This window comes from Oculina patagonica, chromosome 13 (assembly GCF_052425735.1).
Source record: "Oculina patagonica isolate OP01 chromosome 13, crgOcupat, whole genome shotgun sequence".
NCBI lineage: Eukaryota > Metazoa > Cnidaria > Anthozoa > Scleractinia > Oculinidae > Oculina > Oculina patagonica.
The window spans coordinates 15905035-15925501 of NC_135770.1; the positions used below are offsets into that span (position 1 = coordinate 15905035).

At 36.7% G+C, this 20467-nt stretch overlaps 1 protein-coding gene across 1 annotated transcript; it reads right to left on the bottom strand.

Moving 5' to 3' along the window:
• Positions 1–1123: 1123 nt before the first annotated feature.
• Positions 1124–11170, bottom strand: LOC144636965 (uncharacterized). Its single transcript, XM_078496157.1, has 8 exons — positions 11076–11170; positions 9806–9877; positions 9318–9389; positions 7032–7103; positions 4175–4246; positions 3403–3477; positions 3013–3078; positions 1124–1352 (listed from the first exon to the last, which is right to left on the bottom strand). Exons 1-8 carry the CDS (start codon positions 11159–11161, stop codon positions 1124–1126), a joined length of 744 nt encoding a protein of 247 aa, XP_078352283.1. The 5' UTR covers positions 11162–11170.
• Positions 11171–20467: the final 9297 nt, after the last annotated feature.

Sequence of the window (20467 nt, forward strand, 5' to 3'; positions counted from 1 at the left end):
GATTTTCTGACATCCAGGAAAAAAAGTCATGGTCACTCGAGGTCGGGAGGAGCAGAGGAGGGGCTTGCAGAGCAGCTTGGCCTTTTTGAGATCCTGGGCGAGCCCACAAATTAAAGCAGTTTGTCTTTCAAAGGAAAAATTTCCAAACAGATATGCCTTTTAGAAAAAAAAACATATTGTTCAACAATTTTCCGACGGAAAATCGTTAGTCCTCGACATTTCTGGACCTCAGTAATTCTTAGCAACAGGTCCCAGGTTGAATGGCAGCACTTCGTCACTGTGAACATGCCGGATTGCTTTCCCCCAACTGGATCATAGTAAGCGTCGCCATCTGAAGACAAAAGCTGACGCTGATAATGGTTACCAAGAACTTGATTACTATAAATATCACAAAAACGATCCCGGCTGCGCACTTAACCGATACTTTACTCTTTGGTTTATACAATATTTTTCGAAACGTTTGTTCTACGCGGCGATATTTCTGAATACTTTAAAATGTCCCCAATTTCTATACTCGGGCTAACGCTCAGAAGAAAGAGTTTTAAGGCGAGCGATTCGTCAAAGCGTGCTGACTCGGCAAAGCTACGAATATTGACAATTGCTGACGTCGTGTTAAAATATACCGTCAACAATTTTCAGCATTTCAAATGGGATAATATTTGAGTAGACGAACATCCTTAGCATATTTATGAGATTAGAGCGACCCAGTGTACAAAATATGAGCGAAAAAAAAAATGAGCTATGCCCTTGGTTTTGACGAACATGTCAAGTCTGTTACAACCAAATGAATCAGTGAAGTGAAGTTGTTAGTGCCTGGCTTGGAGTATTGCTACTCTCATTGGTCGGGAAGCTGGTCCATCGTAATATAAGTATCTCCCCAGAACATTGCCTTTCTAAAGGTGCAGCTCTATAAACGTTTTGCTTAAAAAAGGCCGAGAAAAAAAGATAAAGCATTGTTTTATTACTGATGTCTTATCAAATGGTTGCGTTTACAGAAATGACAACAACAACAACAAAAAATAGAACAAAACAAATATACAAGCATAAAGATATCTCCCTAAGCGCACAATTCTTATTTAACCGTACAGATACTGTATCACTGTATCTAAAAGCCCGACAAGTGTCAAGACGAATTTAAGTTACCAGGAGAGCATTCTATGCATCCTTGATATCCTTTCGAGGAAGAGTTGACAAACGTTCCCAGTGGACATGGTAGAAATGCTTTGTATATCGTACTATTGTGAGGTACTTGTCTGAATCCTGAGGCCAACAGTGCGTCAATATACCGTTCATTGATCGATTTCGATTTTGAATCCACTTTGATAGCTTCTTTGTGTGAGCTGTGAGGATTCCTAGGTGATAAAATTAATAAAAAGTTAAAAAGGCACTCTGCATAGGCTAATAAAGATTTTTCACACAATTTTAAAAGTGATTTGGAGATTTCTTTACATCACATCATAACGTGTTCGTTAAAAAAAAACAGCTAAAGAAAGCTTAATTAAAGATGTAACAAATTAAAGAAATCGAGATCTGAACAAGGAACGAACTAACTAACTACCTAACTAACTAACTAACTAACTTGACAAAGTATTTTTGCGACTTAAGCAATAGAGGACTTTTTCCGTGTTTACATAGCCTCATCTAAACACGAGGGGGGTTGGGAGAATTCGAGACAGTGGTTTGCATAACTTTCGAGAATTCTCCCAGCCACCCATCAAAATATCTCTCAAAAATAATTCGGCAAATGAAGGGGATTTGGTTTATTTACTTCTTGATTGAAATAGATTTTCTCAAAACGCGCATTTGATAACACATGAACTAATCAAAATTCGTGTTATAAGAGTTCAAGTAAAATTTGTGGCAAGTAGCGCCGTGTCGATGAAAGTGATTCCACGTAAATCTTGCAGAAAGATACGGAAAGTTTGGCAAAAACTAAACGAAATGCTAAAAAATACGGCTCTGTAAGGAAAGAACTTCAAGGTGAGGAGTTGATCGCTCTTTAAAGTGAAGTGAACTTGCCTGAATGATTTGGCAGCCCGATAACAAAAGTCTCATCGTGCCTTGTGAAGTTTTGCTGGATAAATTGGAATCACAACACAAACTGCGGATCTAGCGAGGTCGGTAGGAATGGCATGCCTTTATTGTGTGGTGAATTGTTGAGATAGCGATCTAAACGAGTCCAGTTTCTTCTATTGTCATTTCCTCCGTCTTTTTAATGTACTTCAAGCGTAGAATAAACCTATTGACATCAAATTCTGCTTTGGTTTTCTGTCAAATATCTTTATTTTTTCCTCTTCCCGAAGCCCATTTCGAATGAAAAAAGTTCACGACTATTATTGCCAACGTAACAGTAGAATTGTTACGCTGAGAACGTCTCAGAGAAAATACATTTTAAGCGTCATTTTAAGCAGATTTGACGGCAAAAGACGGCAACCGATCGGCCGTGCAAAGTTTGAATTTAAAGATTTACAGTTTGTAACATATAGTTCGTGTGCGTTTACGTGTATTTTTTCTAATAAAGAATGTCTTATAGGGAAATTTATTGTAGTACTTAAATGCAAAAATTTACTTGAAAAATGTTTTGTCGTTTGCTTGAGCTCCCTCCACGAGCTCGAGGTTGTCTAGCTTACGATCATCGAAGCAGGCAAAGCGCTGTGGTTTTTCTTTCTTTCGTTTTTTTTTTCGCTCATATGGGAAGAAAAAAGCCGGAACACATATCAAAATTTGGTATTGTTTTCCATTGAAATTACCTAACAAGTCTTTTTGACAGTTTCAAAATGTTTTTAAATTGTGCCGGGTAGCACAGAAAGCGTGACGCCACAACCGTGTTTACATACTTTCATCTAAACTCACCAATCGACCATTGAGAGCGCGTGTACTATCTTAATTATTTTATAAAGTTTATTAGGATCTATTATGATGCAAAATTTATATTTATAAATAAACCTTGACTAGAAATTTAATCCAAAGTTACAAACCAAATGGGTCATTTACGTATTATAATATACTGACAGGTATATTGCATGCTGGCCAATGGAATAATATTTTAGTGTTCTTGGTGTTCTTTTCCACAGAACCCTGCAAAAAGGTATACAAGGGCTGCTTTAACATTTACACTGGTCCCTCTTTTGCGTTTTCGATTGCCAAGGGTATTTAATTGAAACACAGAAATCAGGTATATGATACCATTTCTATTTTTAATCAGGACTCATGTCGGCGATAGGACTCGCAAATTAACTTTATTTAAAGGTTATCTTCGAAAGATATATCTAATGTTTTCCCCAAGACAAGCGTTTGATAATAGTGACGATGAAATATCTCATAAAGAAAGGCGGCATGATCAAATTTCATGTCTTATAAGTCCAGTGGGAGTAAGTATTAAATATAAGTAGAATACGTCACAGTTTAAAATCTCGAACGTTGGGGTCGATAATGGAGTCAAAGCTTAATGCCTTCAGCTTCGTTCGTAGCAAATATCTGAAAGAGGACGATGAATAGTCAAGGAAAACATAGGTATGATTCCACGAAAAAGCAATATTTTCTTAGTTGACACATAGCCAAACTTGACCTGATTTATATTAATCTATTTTCAATAAGGAAAAAGGTTTTAAATTAACTGAAAACGTTTTATTTCCGTTATCAGAAAAAAAGGCGTTTCCAACCTGTCATGTCAGTGAAAAACATGTTTGATAGAATGAATGGGGTGTATACTGTTAGTATACGTTTCTTTAACTATGGACTAGAGACTGTCTTGGATGATCATCGTTAATATGTAAACCAAATGAAAAGGATTGGCCATGTCGTCTATTTTAAATTCTATTGACAATGGACTAGTACTATTCAGAAGTAAATGTTGACCAGAAAATGATTCTCATAACATAGCATCATTTATTGTATGCAGTTTACAGTTTTGAATTAGGTAATGCTCATCAAGCCACTAAAGCCAAACAAAGCTACAATAAGAAAAGGCTATTGTTTGCCATTGTTTTTGACTGAAACAGTTTGTTCGAAACGTCAGAATTTAATTTTCTTCTGAGATTGTGAACAACCATTCGAAAGTTAAATTAAACAAAACATGAAGCATGCTGGTTTTTTTTTCATTTTAATATGTTTCGAATCTTTTTGGTTTAACTTGACAAAAACGTTTGCCGCATAAATCAGACAAGTAGCTTACATTGTTAAATTAACAGAGCGAAATCTAGATATCTCAGGTGCTATTGTCTTTAGAGGATTATCCGAAAGCATTCTAGAAAGACAAAAAAAAAATAAAGAGAAGAAGAGCATGTTAAATCATTTTAAACCATTCTTATGTAACAAATATCCAATTGAAATTAAATAGAATTAGCCAATTGTTACACGAAATGCAATTGCCGAAATATATATATATATATATATTTTTATTTTGGTTAATAGAGGAACCGTGTACGTTGTGATAGAAAACTTAAGTCAATGGTAATACCTGGAACGTTTATACCCTACAGAACGGGCAGCGTAAGTGCACCGTTTCATTTTTGCAACTAGTTAGAAAATACGAGTATTGTACATGTAGCTGGGCAAACTTTCACTCTATGGATTGGTCCGTCAGTTCCTGTAAACAATTTGTTTCCAAAGGGAAACAAATTGGGTGATGAATATGTTACTCCAAGGAGATACGAATTCGTGAACACATTCGGTTTGATGGGGAGTGTTTGAAGTAGGACCATTGCGCGTCTTTTCGATGTAAAATACTTACTGGTTTACTACCGACCGGCCTGGGAAAAAACTTACTTTTTTGTGTCGTTATTGAAACGGTTTACCACGGTGCGAGAAATAAATTTAAATATTTATTGCGAAACGGGGCTTGTCTTAACATGCAGGCTATTTATAAATTAAGACGATTACGTGCCAATCGCGCAATGTGACGACTTCTGGAATTTACTTATTGATGGATTTACTCATTAAACTGAAAACGACCTAGGAAAAGAGCAAGAGGACGACCAAAAAAGACCTGGCGATAGACAGTTGAAAAAGAGATGCGGATGAGTGCAGTCCGCTGGAGAGAGCTGAGGAAGAAGGCAAAAAGACAGGCAGCAGTGGGAACTGCATGAAGGGAATCATTTGCCACTTTGGGTGATGATGTTAATTCAAGAAATGGTTTAACGTTGTGTCACAACATTTAAAAACAGCATTGCGCGTCGTTTCGATGGGAAAGACTTGGTGGCTATTTTAACGACTGGCTTTGGCAAAAGCTTTTTTCTTGTTTGTTCTTATTCAGGGGGGGGGGGGAGAAGAAACTTCCTTTGTGACACGACTCAAAAAGTGGTCATAGCAGTGCCGGACAACCGAGACTGCGCAGTAGCTATCGAATGGTTGCTAAGGGCGCATTGGATAGCTTGAGAAATGTCATTGTTTAGTTCGCATGTTTTGGTCTTGACCTTGCACAAAATACAATAGCTATTTGCATTTTGATTGCTTCTTTGAAGTTTGCCGGACATCAAAACAACAAACAGTGATAACGGTGACCAGTCTCGCAAAAGTAAGGCTTGCGAATTACACTTATTAAAAATAACTCCAATGATTCTGAAATTATTTCTCATTTTTTGGTTGTTAAATTTCAACCGTGACAAATTTTTCGCTTGTTATTCCACGCCGCCAAAACATTCTCATTGACGTGAAACATCAGGTCAGAAATCTGGCTGAAAATGCCAAAAACATCCCAGCGGCGTAAAACATCAAACGCAAACACCGCCACTATTCGCATTTCACACGCACACAGTCATTGATATTTAAATCTTTCTGAGAAAACAAAACTTTGGTTTGACGTCTTTCGTAGCAACGGCTTGATTGACATAGACTCGCACCGTTTCCAGGCACTGCTATGTCTTCAAAGAAAAGTGCCGACTTTGTACCCCCCCTGTTCTTATTTAAGTGTTTGACTCCAGAGCGAGAACTGAATATTTTTCCAGGCCTTTATTTGTAAGCCGTGATAATGTAATGTAAAAATCTACTAACTGAATTAAAAATGTAGAGATAAACTTGCCTTTCGTATCCTTAGAAATTGTTGTTGAACCTGTTGTCTTTTTAAATCTGTTGTACAGTCAAATAGGATAGCTTTCGGTTTGTGTCACCATCTTGCAATGCGATGTGTTTTTTCTGTTATAAATTTGTTTCGACATTTGGATCTTTACACAATGTACTCTCCTTTCGCAGTTTTTTTGCTCGTGACGCAATCTTTTCAATGACAGCGCACTTCCAAATCCTGAATGTGACCTTGAGAATATTTCGCGCGCGAGGTACCAACCGGACTTCCAACGTGTTTTTGTCTGTGTGAGATTTGAATTCTCATCTTTTTTGTGTCAGAGAAAAACAGGGAAGTCTTCGTTAATCTGTCAACTGTGTTCACTTATTTGCACAAGTCAACTCGACACTTAATTAATTGTGGTCATTTTGACAATTCCGTGTCATTCGCGAAATTAACAATGAGACGACTTTTATTTATAAATCCATCTGTTGATAGGTCCTGATAAACGGCACATAAACGGTTTCACAAGCCATAAGGGTTGCACGAGACGAACAAAGAGTGCAATGCCTTTCACGGATCGTATCAGTTTGAGAGTTTTAGACATGGACGAGGTGAAACGCAAGCCGCGTGGACCATTTATAATTTTATTAGTCTAAGCAGAAATTTGACAATGGAAATTATTTGCCAGCCGAAAATTACGGAAATATTGCCATTTAGTCCATTTTGCTGGGGGAGTAAAAAAAACACTCCTAGTCGCTTTATGCTACTGAAACCCGGATACGCTCTGACCTGATGAGTCAATTTGCTCAAACGCAGACTTTTTTACCCTTTTGTTACCTTATTTCACTGGCTTGGTACATACCTAAACAATTGTTTACCACAGCCTCAGAGGATATTTGGTATACGTTATTGCATATTCAGTTGAACTTCGATGAGTTAAATGGATGACTTAGATGTTGAACATATTGATTTCTAGTACCAGTGAAGAGCTTGCTCTTTGCTTATTCTTGTGACTTATTTAAATACTTACATAACCTCAAGCCGATTCATATTAACGAAGGCTTGATATGGGATGTGCTCTAATAGATTGGCATTGAGGAATCTAAACGTAAAAAAGGTGAAAGGGTAATTAAGGGTTTAATAAAGCTCAAACCGATTCTAACGTTAAATATAAGTAAGTAAGCAAGTAAGCGAGCAAGCACATTGCCACGAGCGCTCACCCTTTCGTTTTTCAAAGTTTTGCAACGAGTAAATAAATATCTGTACAAATCACTTTCTATGCCCTACTCTCACTGACCTAGTCGGAACTACTCATCCAGAAAACATTAGCCTTGCTAAAGTTGCTACATCTAGTTTTAGTGAACATAATCTGCTTGTGACGGTGAGGAAAATCAGTGGAAAGAAACAACAACCACGGATAGTCAAATGGCGATACTGTGCAAATTATGACAGTCTGCCGTGATTTGGTTATTAAATATATGACGCTTGTTCGGTGTACACGCAGCGAATTTGGAGTAGCTTTTTCCCGTAGTCTTTTTGATTTTTATCCCACATGAGTCTGTTTTCTTTATAGAAAACTGGATTAGCATTCTAGTTGTGGTTACATTTCAAAAAAAAAAAAAAATCCTCGGATGGCTATGATTGTTGTCTGCCACATGTTCAGTCGCCATCTTGAATGGGTTCTGAGGGATCATGGGAAAATATATGACGCTCTCTCATTGGTTATTTTTATAGTTTGTCGCAGCGACTTGTCGCAGAAGTGTAAACATGCTGCGACAACGGTGCTTTCATTTATTTTGTCGCTGCGATCAGTCGCACGAATTTAATCCAGTTTGAATTCGTGTGACTTATCGCAGCGACAAAGATTTTCAAAAAAATGCACTATTTACTCGAGATGTTATGTTGCACAGACTTGTCCCCGCGACATGTTGCAGCGATTTGGACAAAACGTATTGCTAGACGTCAGTGTCATAAGATCAATGGCTTATCTTCTGGAATTCACTGACTAACTAGTTCCAGACGACTTAAACGAAATGCCAAAATCATTCAAAACATAGGAAAAGGGTAGGGATTTCATTGCACCGGAATATCTTATTATAAATAACCGTATTTCTCTTGTAACACATACTTTAGACGTTACTTGAAACACTCGGATCAAATAAGATTTATTGTTCATGTGTAAATCATATTTAGATTCACATGGTGTCTATTGTCTATCAAATTGCCAATACTGAAGCCTGGAAAGCATGACAATACAACAAACAATAAATAAGGAGTTAAAATAATTAAAGAAATCTTTGCCATTTCTCTGTAATATTTCTTTGTAACATTTAACTAAAACCGTAACCTTCAACTGTAACTGTAAACTACTTTACTTATAAAGTTCATAAAAATCAGGTCATAAACCCCTTGATTATTTATAATTGCCTAATTTGTTAATGCAAGCCAACAAGAAGTAACACGTCACAAAGCTAATTTGAGTGGCACCATGCGTCACCCCCAAACCCTTTGCCAACCTCTTTTAATACTTTATCATGGCGTGACAGTGAAAACCAGCAATGCTCTTTGCCTTTGGGCCCGTCACGCAATCTTCTTTTGAGGGGAGAGGGATGAAGAATCAATACTTTTTTAGATTATTATTCGATTATTATACCTCGTGTGTTATCTGAATGTACCCGTGTGTTTTGTTTTGTTTCCTTGTGTTGCATTTAATAAAAATAAAAAAAATAAAATAAAATAGAGTGAAATGAAATAGGAACTGGTATGCACCCGCAGGTATCTGTATGTTACTCGTATGTTACGGGTAAGATCGTATGATTGACAAGCGTGATCCTATAACATTTCCGCAAAATCTTGACTTTTTTACTAGTAAATCGTTTTGTGTCTTACTTTTGTTTTGGACTCGTCACGCAACCTTTTTGAGAGGAAGGAGGCGGGGGAGCATAAAACAAAAATGAAAAAAAAAAAATGAAATGAAATGAAATAGGAACTGGTATGCACCCGTTTGTATCCGTATGTTTCTCGTATGTATCCGTATGTTACTCGTATGTTACCCGTATGTACCTGTATGTACCCGTATGTTCCGTGTGTTACTCGTATGTTACCTGTATGTTACTCGTAGTACTCGTGTGGTGTATTAGTCACGAGGCCTCGGACTGGACATACGATAGTGAGAACTTGCTTAAACAATCAATTCACACCTAGCTGTGTCTGTAATAAATCTCAGTACGCATTTAACAAAAAGCAAATATCAAAGTCAATATTTATTTTGCACCTTATATTATTGTACATAATACAAACAAAATAACACACGCACAGATATCGCAGTTGGGTGGATCTGGCAAAAGTGTTACTCGATATCGAAGAAATCTTGTTATTCTGCAAAAACCTAACGTCAATGAACAAAAAGATGTTTTATTCAACATATGCAGTAACTACGTTTACTTTGCAATACAAAGCAATAAAACCTCTCATTCCCAGGACGTCGTAGCTTAACACCCCGCGAGACGTGATAATAGCAGCTGAAGGTTGGTTACTAAGCCACGCCACCTTTGACATCCTGGCAAGTAAACATGAACGCATTTGCTGAATGAAATTTTCCTTCATTTGAAAGAAACCACTCTATGTCATGTTTTAAAAAAATTGGGAATTTTGCAAATTGAATAACAAGGCTTTTTGACCAAAAATAGTTGAGAAATTATGTTTTTGGTAAGCGTACGCTTACCAAAACCGCGAACTTAAAGTGCACCTAACCCCTGAATTTGTTTTCACTTAAGCCGGTCATTTAGATGTCTATTCACTTACAGGTACATCAGTTTGGTCAGGTTCTCCAACACTCTTTCAGGTAGTAATAAAATAATGTTTGAAGATAAGTCCCTGTGGAGAGTATCAGCCGAATCAATTATGAATTACTTAAGTTTTTGTTTTGAAAACAAACACTTGTCATATTTCATAACCAAAATAGAACGAAATCCGTTTTTCCGCGGTCATGTTAATGTTTTAGAGGTTTGTATTAACAAGAAACCAAAGTAATGCGTCTGAAAAGAAGGTGGTTTTCCTAATTATGCTAGGTACGGCTCTTTCAAATACTGAATTGTTACGAAATTGTTACTGCGAATTCTACAATATTTACAGTTTTAATGTCGCTCCATCAGTAACTACAGCTTCTCTTTGATTCTGTCTAAGAACTTTTATTGCAGCTTACACCGATTAGTCCATTGTTCGAGGATTATGCAATCGATTTCAATAGCTTGCATGTTCAGAACATTGCAATAGGCCCGAAAAAGAAGACACACACAGAACTCAGGAACACAACGACATTTGCATTACAAGATGGCTGACAATACAGAAGGACATAGTTTGATGGACACATGACAAAAGCGTCACTTCCGGTATACGTCTCCCTCCACTTAGTAGTGAAGTCTCTGACTCTATTGCGGTGGATGTCTCTTTTTCCTCCTGAAGGTGAACGCTTTCTTTACATATTCATCTAGAGCTAGCTCCTTAACCAATAGATACACCGAATACATCTGGATAATCGCGAAATTCTCGAGTAAAATGTAAATTCATTTTTCACTAGGCGTTGTCCTCGGCGTCGCTATTGTCATTGCTTTAAAAGCTTCCTTATGAAACCAGGACCACTGCCGGCTAAACGCCGTTCACTACCTTTTCCTTATGTTAATTCAAAAATTTGTTTCTATTTTTAATGTTGAATTGTTTCTTTTGACTAATTTAATTCACCTTTATTTGCCTTTTGAAGCTTTCTTTTCTTACTATTATTTACGTGTAAATGTCAGGTTTCTGTTACTCGTCTCGATTAGATTTATCCCGAATAATCCTGAGTGAATGTGACCTGAAAATACTATAATATTACGTAAATTAAGTAAAAAATGTGTGTTGTTGTTGTCAAGACGCGGTTTATTTTTCCACTTTCTTAGTTATCTTTTTGCTTGCTCAAAAAACGAATACATTAAGACATAAAGTATGGAATATATCTGAAGGGCAAATGTACCTTTGATTACGAAATAGTTTTAAATACATACGGTAAAAGTAAAGTACGCTTTTATTAACTTACAGGTAAGAAAGATGCCTCAGGTTAGAAAACACATCGTCAGGTAAAATTCTAATAACGTTGGAAGACAAACCACTGTGAAAGGGCATCACCCAATACGTAAAAACATTAGTAATTAGCTTGGTTAAGAAAATAATTTACTACATTGGTTTATTCCTTGTTTGCGATAGGAAAAACCTACATATCGCATGTTCGTTTACGCGTTAATAAATAGGTTTTGTTGTTGTAGCTTTAATCAATATTTTATGCGGAGTGGATTAACACCGTATATAAACACTACAGCGACTAGTTAAATAGACATGCATAGGTACCAACCCATCATGTTTTGTGGGAAACATTGCAACTCGCTTGGGTAAACTACATTTTAATTGTGCGTATAAATCTATCGCGAGAACGTAAACAACATTGAATGCTCTCTGATGGACATCATAGATGTGGCTCTCATGCGCGAAGCTTATCATCTGCAAAAGCATCAAATGGAAACCAGTGACTAAGAGAACTATTCGGAAAATTTTATTCCATGTTTTCCACAGTTATCAAATGCTATCCGCCCACGGATGAGGTACGATTTTTATAAGCAATGGCAGTCTTAAGTGGTAGTAACCATAAAGCATAACGTCATCATGGTGATGGAATACCTTAATGCCGAAGTCGGAAAGAAACACAAAACATAGAAGAACGCATTGGAAAATATGGTCTAGGGCTGAATGAAACTATAGGGCTCTTTGCAGGCTTAGACTGTTTACAGCCTGGTTATTGGGGGCGATCTTGCCTTACAAAAAATTTGTTAGGGCGCATGGTTTTGTCAAGACAAAATGAACTACACTTCAATTTGGCCTAAGGGCGAGCGTGTCCGTAAGGAAACCAGCAGGAAGAACCATAGATAGATAGATAGATAGATAGATAGATAGATAGATAGATAGATAGATAGATAGATAGATAGATAGTTTATTCATATTTTTACATGACAGTCTAAAACTGAATTGCGTAAAAATTTACAAAGAGATAAATTATTAAAAATACAACTATTAAAATTTATTATAATTATATTAAAAATTTGCCATAGAAGGAAAAAAGCTATGTTTACAAGCACAAGATAGAACGTCGTTCCTTTAGGGAGCTTAGATTACAACATGATAGGTTATCCTGATATGATGCGTGTGGATCGATAATAAATAGCGCGCGTTTCTGTACACGTTCTATATCGTCGCTTAGGTAAGCGGGAAGGCTATGGTGAAAAGCCGGCGCGCAATACTCTAGAACTGGTCTTATGCATGTACAAAAGAAGTTAAGAATGACCTTTTTTGAGACACAAGCCCAAGCCCAGGCAGGGGTCATACAGCTCAAATGAACGATTTTTCTCAAACTTGACACAAATTTTGGGCATGATGAGTTGACAATTGCGACAAAACACTTGCTGTAAAAGTAGTTTATTCTCCAAGTTATGGAACCCTGCAAGAATGTCCGTTTTCCCTAATTTTTGTATACTTTATTAGCTGACGTTGATTGATTCAGTTCTGGAAATAAAGTTCACTGGATCATATTCTATGATTACAAGGCTCTAAGCACGAAGATTAATTAAAACCACCAGATTCGATTTGATTTCTTCCCTTCACTCGGTCTTCAGCAAGACACACATTTCTTAACCTTTTATAGAAACCAAATATCTGCAATGAACAAGAATACGTAGTATGGTAGAGATGTTTAAAGCCGTTTTGTGAATTTTAAAGTTCATTTTTGTGGAAAACATCAACAGACGTGACGTCATAGAATCATTAAAAAAATAGGGGAAATATCGTATAACCAGTTGGACAGGTTTGTCAATTATGATATGTACTATTTTTTTCTTGGTTGGTACAACCGGTTTGACAGGCTTCACTTCACTTTTGGATACATAATTTTACAGAAGCTGTGAAGGGTTACAAAGGTATGTTTGCACAGCTTTAACACGAAGGTTTGGTTTACGTAGACGTCCTTTCGATTTATCTTTTTTTTCATTCATGGAAATCGTGTTACAAAAACCCCTTTCGAGTGACTATTACAGAAGCCATTGCGTGACAGGTAAAGTTAGTCAACATCGGAGAACAACAGTTTGTTTAACGACGGACCGTGGGGAACAGCCGATAAGCATTTCGGTTGAGGAAAGAAAAGGGTTGACACAATATTTGCTTACTTACTTAGGCCCGTCGCTCCTGGTGGAGCATAGGCCATTGACAAAACCTCTCTAGGGAGCTCGACCTTGGGCTTTTCGCACAGCTTCCTGCCAGGTGTAACCCATTATCTTAAGCTTTGCATCCGTGACGCGTCTCCAGCTGTTTTTGGTCGTTAGCTTCAAGTAGACAATGACTGGCAAGCTAGGCTTTTTCGAAGTTGTTCCGGTGATCCTGCTTTAGTACAGTGTACATGGTCGCGTAGTTGAACTCGTCATCTGTGTGCGTGCGTTTTTAAAAGTGCTGCCAAATATGGTTTTTCCCCGGATTTAGGGGGAAAAAACTGGCGCATGCGCATGCAAGATATCCTGGACTCTCTTTTTGCGCGCCTGGGTTCAACCCCTATAAAGGGCGCGCGGAAGAAAGAGTTCAGGGACTGGACTAGATTTCCTTGGACTTCCAGATGTTTTTAAACATGTTAAAATGCTGCCCTTGCCTTGCCAATTCTTGCTCCTACATCTACATCCGTACCTCCTTCTTTCCCAATAACACTGCCCAGGTATGTGAACGAGTCCACCTCTTCTAGCCGCTCTCCTCCTACTGTGATTGGATTCTTATGATGGTGTTGACACAATAAGGGTTTATTTATTCGACGGCTGTTTAACAAGAGATGTGAATGTGATGGCAGACCTGAGAGTGGCATAAAGTTGAATGTCAAACCGAGATGCATTGAAGTTGTCGACGGAACGCTTGAAAACTCCATGGAGATGGCTATCGATAGGATTCTAAATACGCCTAATACTCGATATTGGAAAAATATCGTATTCAAGATGACCTAAACAGTTTACATCCAAATATCGATAGAAACAAGAGTAAGGACTGGGAATAAGACGTTTTGGACTATAGAGTCAGAAGAATGTGGCTATTGTTTACATTTCATTGACAGATAATGTTGCGATTATCAGTATTTTTAGGGCGTTCGCACTCAGCGCTTATAAAAATCCCGAAACACATTTTTACACCGGGTTTGAGAACAGCATTTCCTCTTTCAAAATAACTTAGTTTCAAGTGATTTGGAGTCTTAATGGCTAGGGAAGTTCTCTCTCAAAAGAGAGCGTCAAATTAAGAATTTCGAACAACCGAATTTTAGTGATTTTCAGTGGGCCGCCGTGCCCTTGAATTTAACTTAAAGACGAAAAATTGTACTCAAATGACTTATAAACAACACGTTAACAGCACATTTCTAGGCCCCAAAACAGGGTTTTATTTAATACGAATGACCCAGTGCGAAGTTTGCGACATGGTAAGAGTCACGTTTATTTTCTGTGTTTTTAAAGACACGTGGGGCGGAAACGGTTTTGTAAGTTTTTGGCCGGTTTAAACATATTTGAAGAAAAAAATCCAACCACGTTTTTATAAAAATAATAATAATAAAATAATATTTTAAGAGGAGGCCTCCAATCACCTAGGGGGTGGTTTTCAGGAGGGTCCTCTGAGAAAATAAATGTTAAACATTAAAATACATTAAAATCTAAAAAACAATAAAAAGACAAAACTCATGTTGTATGCTAACTAACATTAAAAACTAGGACAAGAATTAAGATACTACTAACTAAGGTTAAAAATGGGAAATAAAAAAGTATTAAAATCTAAAAGGAAGTACAAATGTCACAGATCTAAAATATAAAATAACTACCTACTGTCCTAAAAAAAACTAATTACAAATAGTTATCTTATAATTATAACATTATATAACATTGTGCAACTAAAAATATTTGTTCATAGTCTAAAATGTTTATCCAGTAAGAACTTTGTAAGGGTTTTCTTAAAAATCTCGCATGGCATCGGCTTTCTTAAAAATTCTGGAAGAGACAACCAGTCATTTGTAAAGCGGAAGTAGGATACTCTCTTTCCGCTTTCCGTTTTAGGTTTAGGCAGTCTAGGTAGGTATCCATGTCTAGTGTTGTAGCCATGTAAACTTCTTAATGTCGATTTAAAACTTTCAAGCCAATCATAGGCCAAACATAGGCCAATCATAGGCTTTTCATAGGCCAATCATAGGCCAATCATAGGCTTTCTTTGGGCCAAATATGAAGGAGATTGATTTTTTATCATATGCCACTTTCGGTTTGGCTCGGTTTTAGTGGAGATTTCCTCTTAAAAATTGCCCAATAGAAGCATCTGTTTTTATTATTTGAAATCACTGAACCATAAAGTTTGTAGTTATACAAACTATATCACATTAATTATCTACTGGAAACATCATTTTTTCGAACAATGGTCAACAATTGCTTTTAAGGTGGCTGAAAACAGTTTCTTGCATTTGTTTAGCACCTCAACTTTGACGAATCAATACTACGACTCTTTTTCAGTTGACGCAACAGTTTTGGAATTAAACAGATGCGTAATCACTGGTGAACAAGATATGAATATTTTCTTGAAATAGCAACGGTATAACCTGTTAAAACACAAACTTAATTTTTGCTTTATGTGCTTATAACTCAAACACGAGCTCTGTGACCCCATTTTTACAATGGAATAATGATCAGCATGTTCAGATACAACTTTTGGCATTTGAAATAAATCTGTACATGGGGTTCAGAGCCACCTAAAATGTTGGAGGAGGAGGTGGTGGTAACAATGGTTTTAAACTCGCTGCGCTTGGGTAAACTCAAGAGCAAAAGCATATCATTTTCGCTTTTAACCTTTATCCTAAACAAAAACGTTTGCACAATTTTGTCTTCCCTTCATCCACCATCACCACCGCCACTACCACCACAATCTGGGACGGTCGGTAAACGGTGAAATACCCAATCTTCTGGGATTTTCCCGACATATAAAACACTTGTAACTCAACGAAATGGTCAAATTGCTGCTTATAGAATCGAATTTATGGCTTTCGACTTTATACTAAAGGCAGGAAAACTTTCTGTTTAGTATGTCTGGCATCAACATGTCTAGACAGCAGCAATTAAAATTTTACAGACGTGTTTTGGCAAAAACGGCTACCTCCTCAACTGCCTTCAGTTGAAGTCTTACAGAAGATGTGAGTTTGAAAAAGAGCAGCTAGCAATTTCTAATTCAGTACGTAGACAAACAACAGAAGAAAGTGCGGTAACAAGTAGGATTGGCTTGAATAGACTGATATGTAAAAGTTGCTGATTATGCGAAGGGTTTTCCCACAGAATATACAAAGATTGTATTAGCTTGAGCTGACATGTATTGACTGCTTGAAAATTGGATAAAATTATTCTATAGAACTAAATGGCGACAATGCGCATAAGTGTGTGCGATTAAATTAACATACAACAGACTACAAAACTTACAGTATCTGTTCCTTTATGGTATGTGCATATTCACTTACAGCCAAATCAGTATTTTACGATTTCCAAACACTCCCTTAGAGATATGTTTAATATTGTTAGATGGCAAATCCCTGAAGGAAATAGGCAACTATTTTTTTGGATAATGTTACAAAACATGATTTTAGGCTTACACAGGTATAAAATTGTTCGTCTTAAAAGCTTTTGTCTCATTTTTATTTCTGCATACGATAAAAGAAATAAATATAAGTTCTCCTTTCAGTATGTTATGTAAGCTACTATTTACTTACAGTAAGTACATGTTTGTCAAGTTTTCAAATACTCTGTCAGGCAGAAATGTAACATTGTTTGACGACAAATATCTGTGAAAACATGAATTTCACTTGATAAAATGAACAGCATACCAAAAGATCAAAATTTTGCGCTGGGTTGTTGGAAAAACGATTTACGCTAATTTAGAAATAAAAGTTTCTCTTTTATAATGCATTTTTCACTGCTATTGTTTTGCTGAGTTTCGCTTATAGTCAAAAACGATGAACCAAAACCATTGCTAAACAGCTCTAAAGCTGAAATCAAAATAAATGCTAACCTTGGGTCAACTTAATCGTGCATTCAAATACCGCCGGATAGAATAGCTTTTAGTGTTCATAACCGTCAATTTTAGTAATACGTGACATTTTGAATTGAAACTCTTTAGTTGGCGATATGCATTCATCAATCAATACTGATTATGACTTTATATGAAAGGCGTTTGCGTTTACCGCGGAGGTCAAATTCAGGCCCGAGATCAGTCGACAAAAGAATGGTGGAAAATTCTCACGTCTATTTGCATGAAATACTAGTGTATACTATCAAGTATATAATTCGTCAGGGAAATTTACGTGATAATTTTTTTGCCATTTTTGTCGACCGAACTCGAGATTGAATTTGACCTCCGTGTTCAAAGCAAACGCCTCCCATATAAGGCAATAAGGTTTACTGAAAAAGACCTATTGGCAACTACCCGTAGGAATTTGATGTGGCTAAATTGCTGTATAATGAACACAATTGGATACACTTTGTCCATACGGTATGATTTCTCTTTGTCTATTCACTTACAAGTATGCCAGTTTGGTCAGTGTTGCAAAAACTCTGTCAGGTAGAAATTTAATAGCATTTGAAGACAAATTCCTGTAAAAAAACATTACCGGCTATGTAAAAAAGCAAACCAAATTTCAATTCTGGTAACAATTTCATGACTGGGTTTTAGTTTTTATAATAACGGCATATTATCGTTTGTCATTTCTCTTAAGCATTCTTTGCTTGCGATGAAATGTACAACCTATCCGTACAGTATGCTATGTATGTGTCTATTCACTTACAGCCATATCAGTTTTGTCAGGTTTGCAAACACTCTGTCTGATAGAAAAGTAATCTTGTTCGATTGCAAATACCTGCGTAAAGTGTTACACGGTAAGTGATTCAGGGAAAGATGGAGTTTGGTATTGCCCCCGCAGGGTTTTGGCACCGAGGCCGCACGTTTTTCCCATATTCCGACGATTTTCTGCCGCTTGGGAATGGCTTTGGTTTTGAAAGTGCAATTCCCAAGCGGCAGAAAATGGTGGGGGAATTTAAAATTAACAACGCTCTTCCAACAACACAGAATAATTAAATACGCCATGCAGGTTTGCAAAGCGACGAGCAACTTAGAAAGCAAAAGTTACCATATTTTCAGTCCAAAACTTTTCAAACCGTATGAACCAAACACATTGAAACTTGGCATGAACCTTTGAATTATCGTGTATTAGCACTTGCTTGAAAATATGCAAAACAAATCGACAAATTGCAGTTATATCATTTATTTGAATTTCTCAATATATCGGCTTAAAATTGTCCAACTTTATTGATTGCTAAATTTTTGATGCAAAACTCAGATCTTTTAATCTTTTACACACAAGTTTTAAGCGATATCAGCCTTTAAGGGGGTGGGCATTTGGTCAAGATAGCTATCATATTTCTGGGGCAGTTGAGACGAGCAGAATAATAGAGCGGTTTTTAGAGCAACTTGCTGTGTGTGAACTTCAACATATTGCCAACGTGTTTGAAATCATAACAAAAAATTTCACCGTGGCATTTTAAGAATAATCGCGGTTTATTAAAAAAGAAGACTTGAGAAAACCGCTTATAACTAAAAAAACCTGGCTTGATCAGCACAATTTTTAAGATTTTACCTCAGTATTTCAGGATTCTTTTGCCAGGCTTTAAAAATTCTAAATCGCTTAATGTTTTGCTTTTTAAAAACACGTTTTAAAAAGGGACCTGTTAGACCAATAGGTCGGCAGGCGTTTGCATTGACAGTGGTGAGAAAATCTTTAGGTAAACTCGTTAATTAAGAGGCCATCTTTTTGAAAAACACCCACTCAAAATGATTTTCTGGCCGCGTTAGGAGCCATTAAATATTTTTCCCATTCCCCTCCGCAATGTCTGGCAAATTAGAAAAATAGGCATTTTTCGAGCCGCTGTCAAATATTTCATTTGCATCGAACACCGACAATTTTTGTATCAATTTGTTCATAAACATTTCTAGTTTTCTAAGAAAGTAGCAAGTTTTCCCTCGATTGACCACTACTGATTGGCATCGAACGAAGGTTAAAAAAATGACCTTTATTTAGAAGCAAATATTTCAATTTCGGGACCTAACTGATAGCTCTACTTTACACAGCCGAAAAGTGTAGTCCTTTATCGGCTAAAATATGCAAAATCACATGTACGTTTTCAGTATTTCAAAAGTTATGATCATTTGTGCAATTCGATGGAACTTCTCTTTATAATATGTTCTGTATGTGTCTATTTACTCACAGCCTTGTCAGCTTTGTCAGGTTCTCAAACACTCTGTCAGATAGAAAAGTGATCTTGTTTGAGGACAGATACCTGCAAAAAGCACTGTAAGATAAGCAAAACGGTAACAAAAATTTCCTAGTTTAGAGGTTAGTTTAACAGTGTATGACTTGGTTTCAGTTTTCATTATTAAGATATAAAACCATTTGCCACTTCTCTTAACTATTTCTTTTGGGTTGTTAAATTAACTACATACAAGAAACATAGCGTTTCTTTTTTTCTTTTTGTCGACTATTGTACACAATATTTATTATTTTATTAACTAGTAGTAATTAGCCTTTTGTGTATATGTAAAAAATTAAAATGTCTTGTATAATTAGTATTCTGTATTTAGGTCCTCGAAATTCCATGTTAAAAATTAAGGTCAATTTGTCGCAATATTTTATTTTCCTTTGTTAAAGCTGTAAGCAAGTGTTGTAATTAAGGGTGCGTTTCTTTTGGAAAAATCCAAATCCGGATTCTTGATCCAAAAACGGATTTTGCGTTTCTTTACCTATATCCAAAAATGGATTAATCTTGGATCAATGATCTGAAGAATCCACACTTCGAGTGGATACATCAGATCATATCTGAATCCGGATTTTTAGGATTCGTATTTCCGTGCGTTTCTTTGGGAAAGGATTCGTCAAAAGTACCTTGCCCCAGCGGTCTTTGCTGTGAAAATACAGGTTCGCTCTTTGCTCTTTCAGATAGATATGTAGTATCATTTTAAACGAGATACAGGTTTTCTAGAACAGCCACTGTGTGCCTACGGAAGTTGTATCCTTTTGAAATTGTCACGAGTGAAATTTGCACTGATCATTTCGCAATCATTCTTCGCGCTCAGATGCTTTCTCGCCACATTGTGCTTAACGCTAAAGAAGATCTACTTCGCCAAAAAATTAATTTGTGCTGATATTTTATGTTCTGTGCGAAATGTGTTTACGGGGTTGTCATGGCAAAAAATCCGTTTTCGGATTCTTCGTTTCTTTGGGAGCAAAGTATCCGTGTGATCTGAGATCAATGATCCAATTTTGGATTTTCCCAAAGAAACGCACCCTAAGGT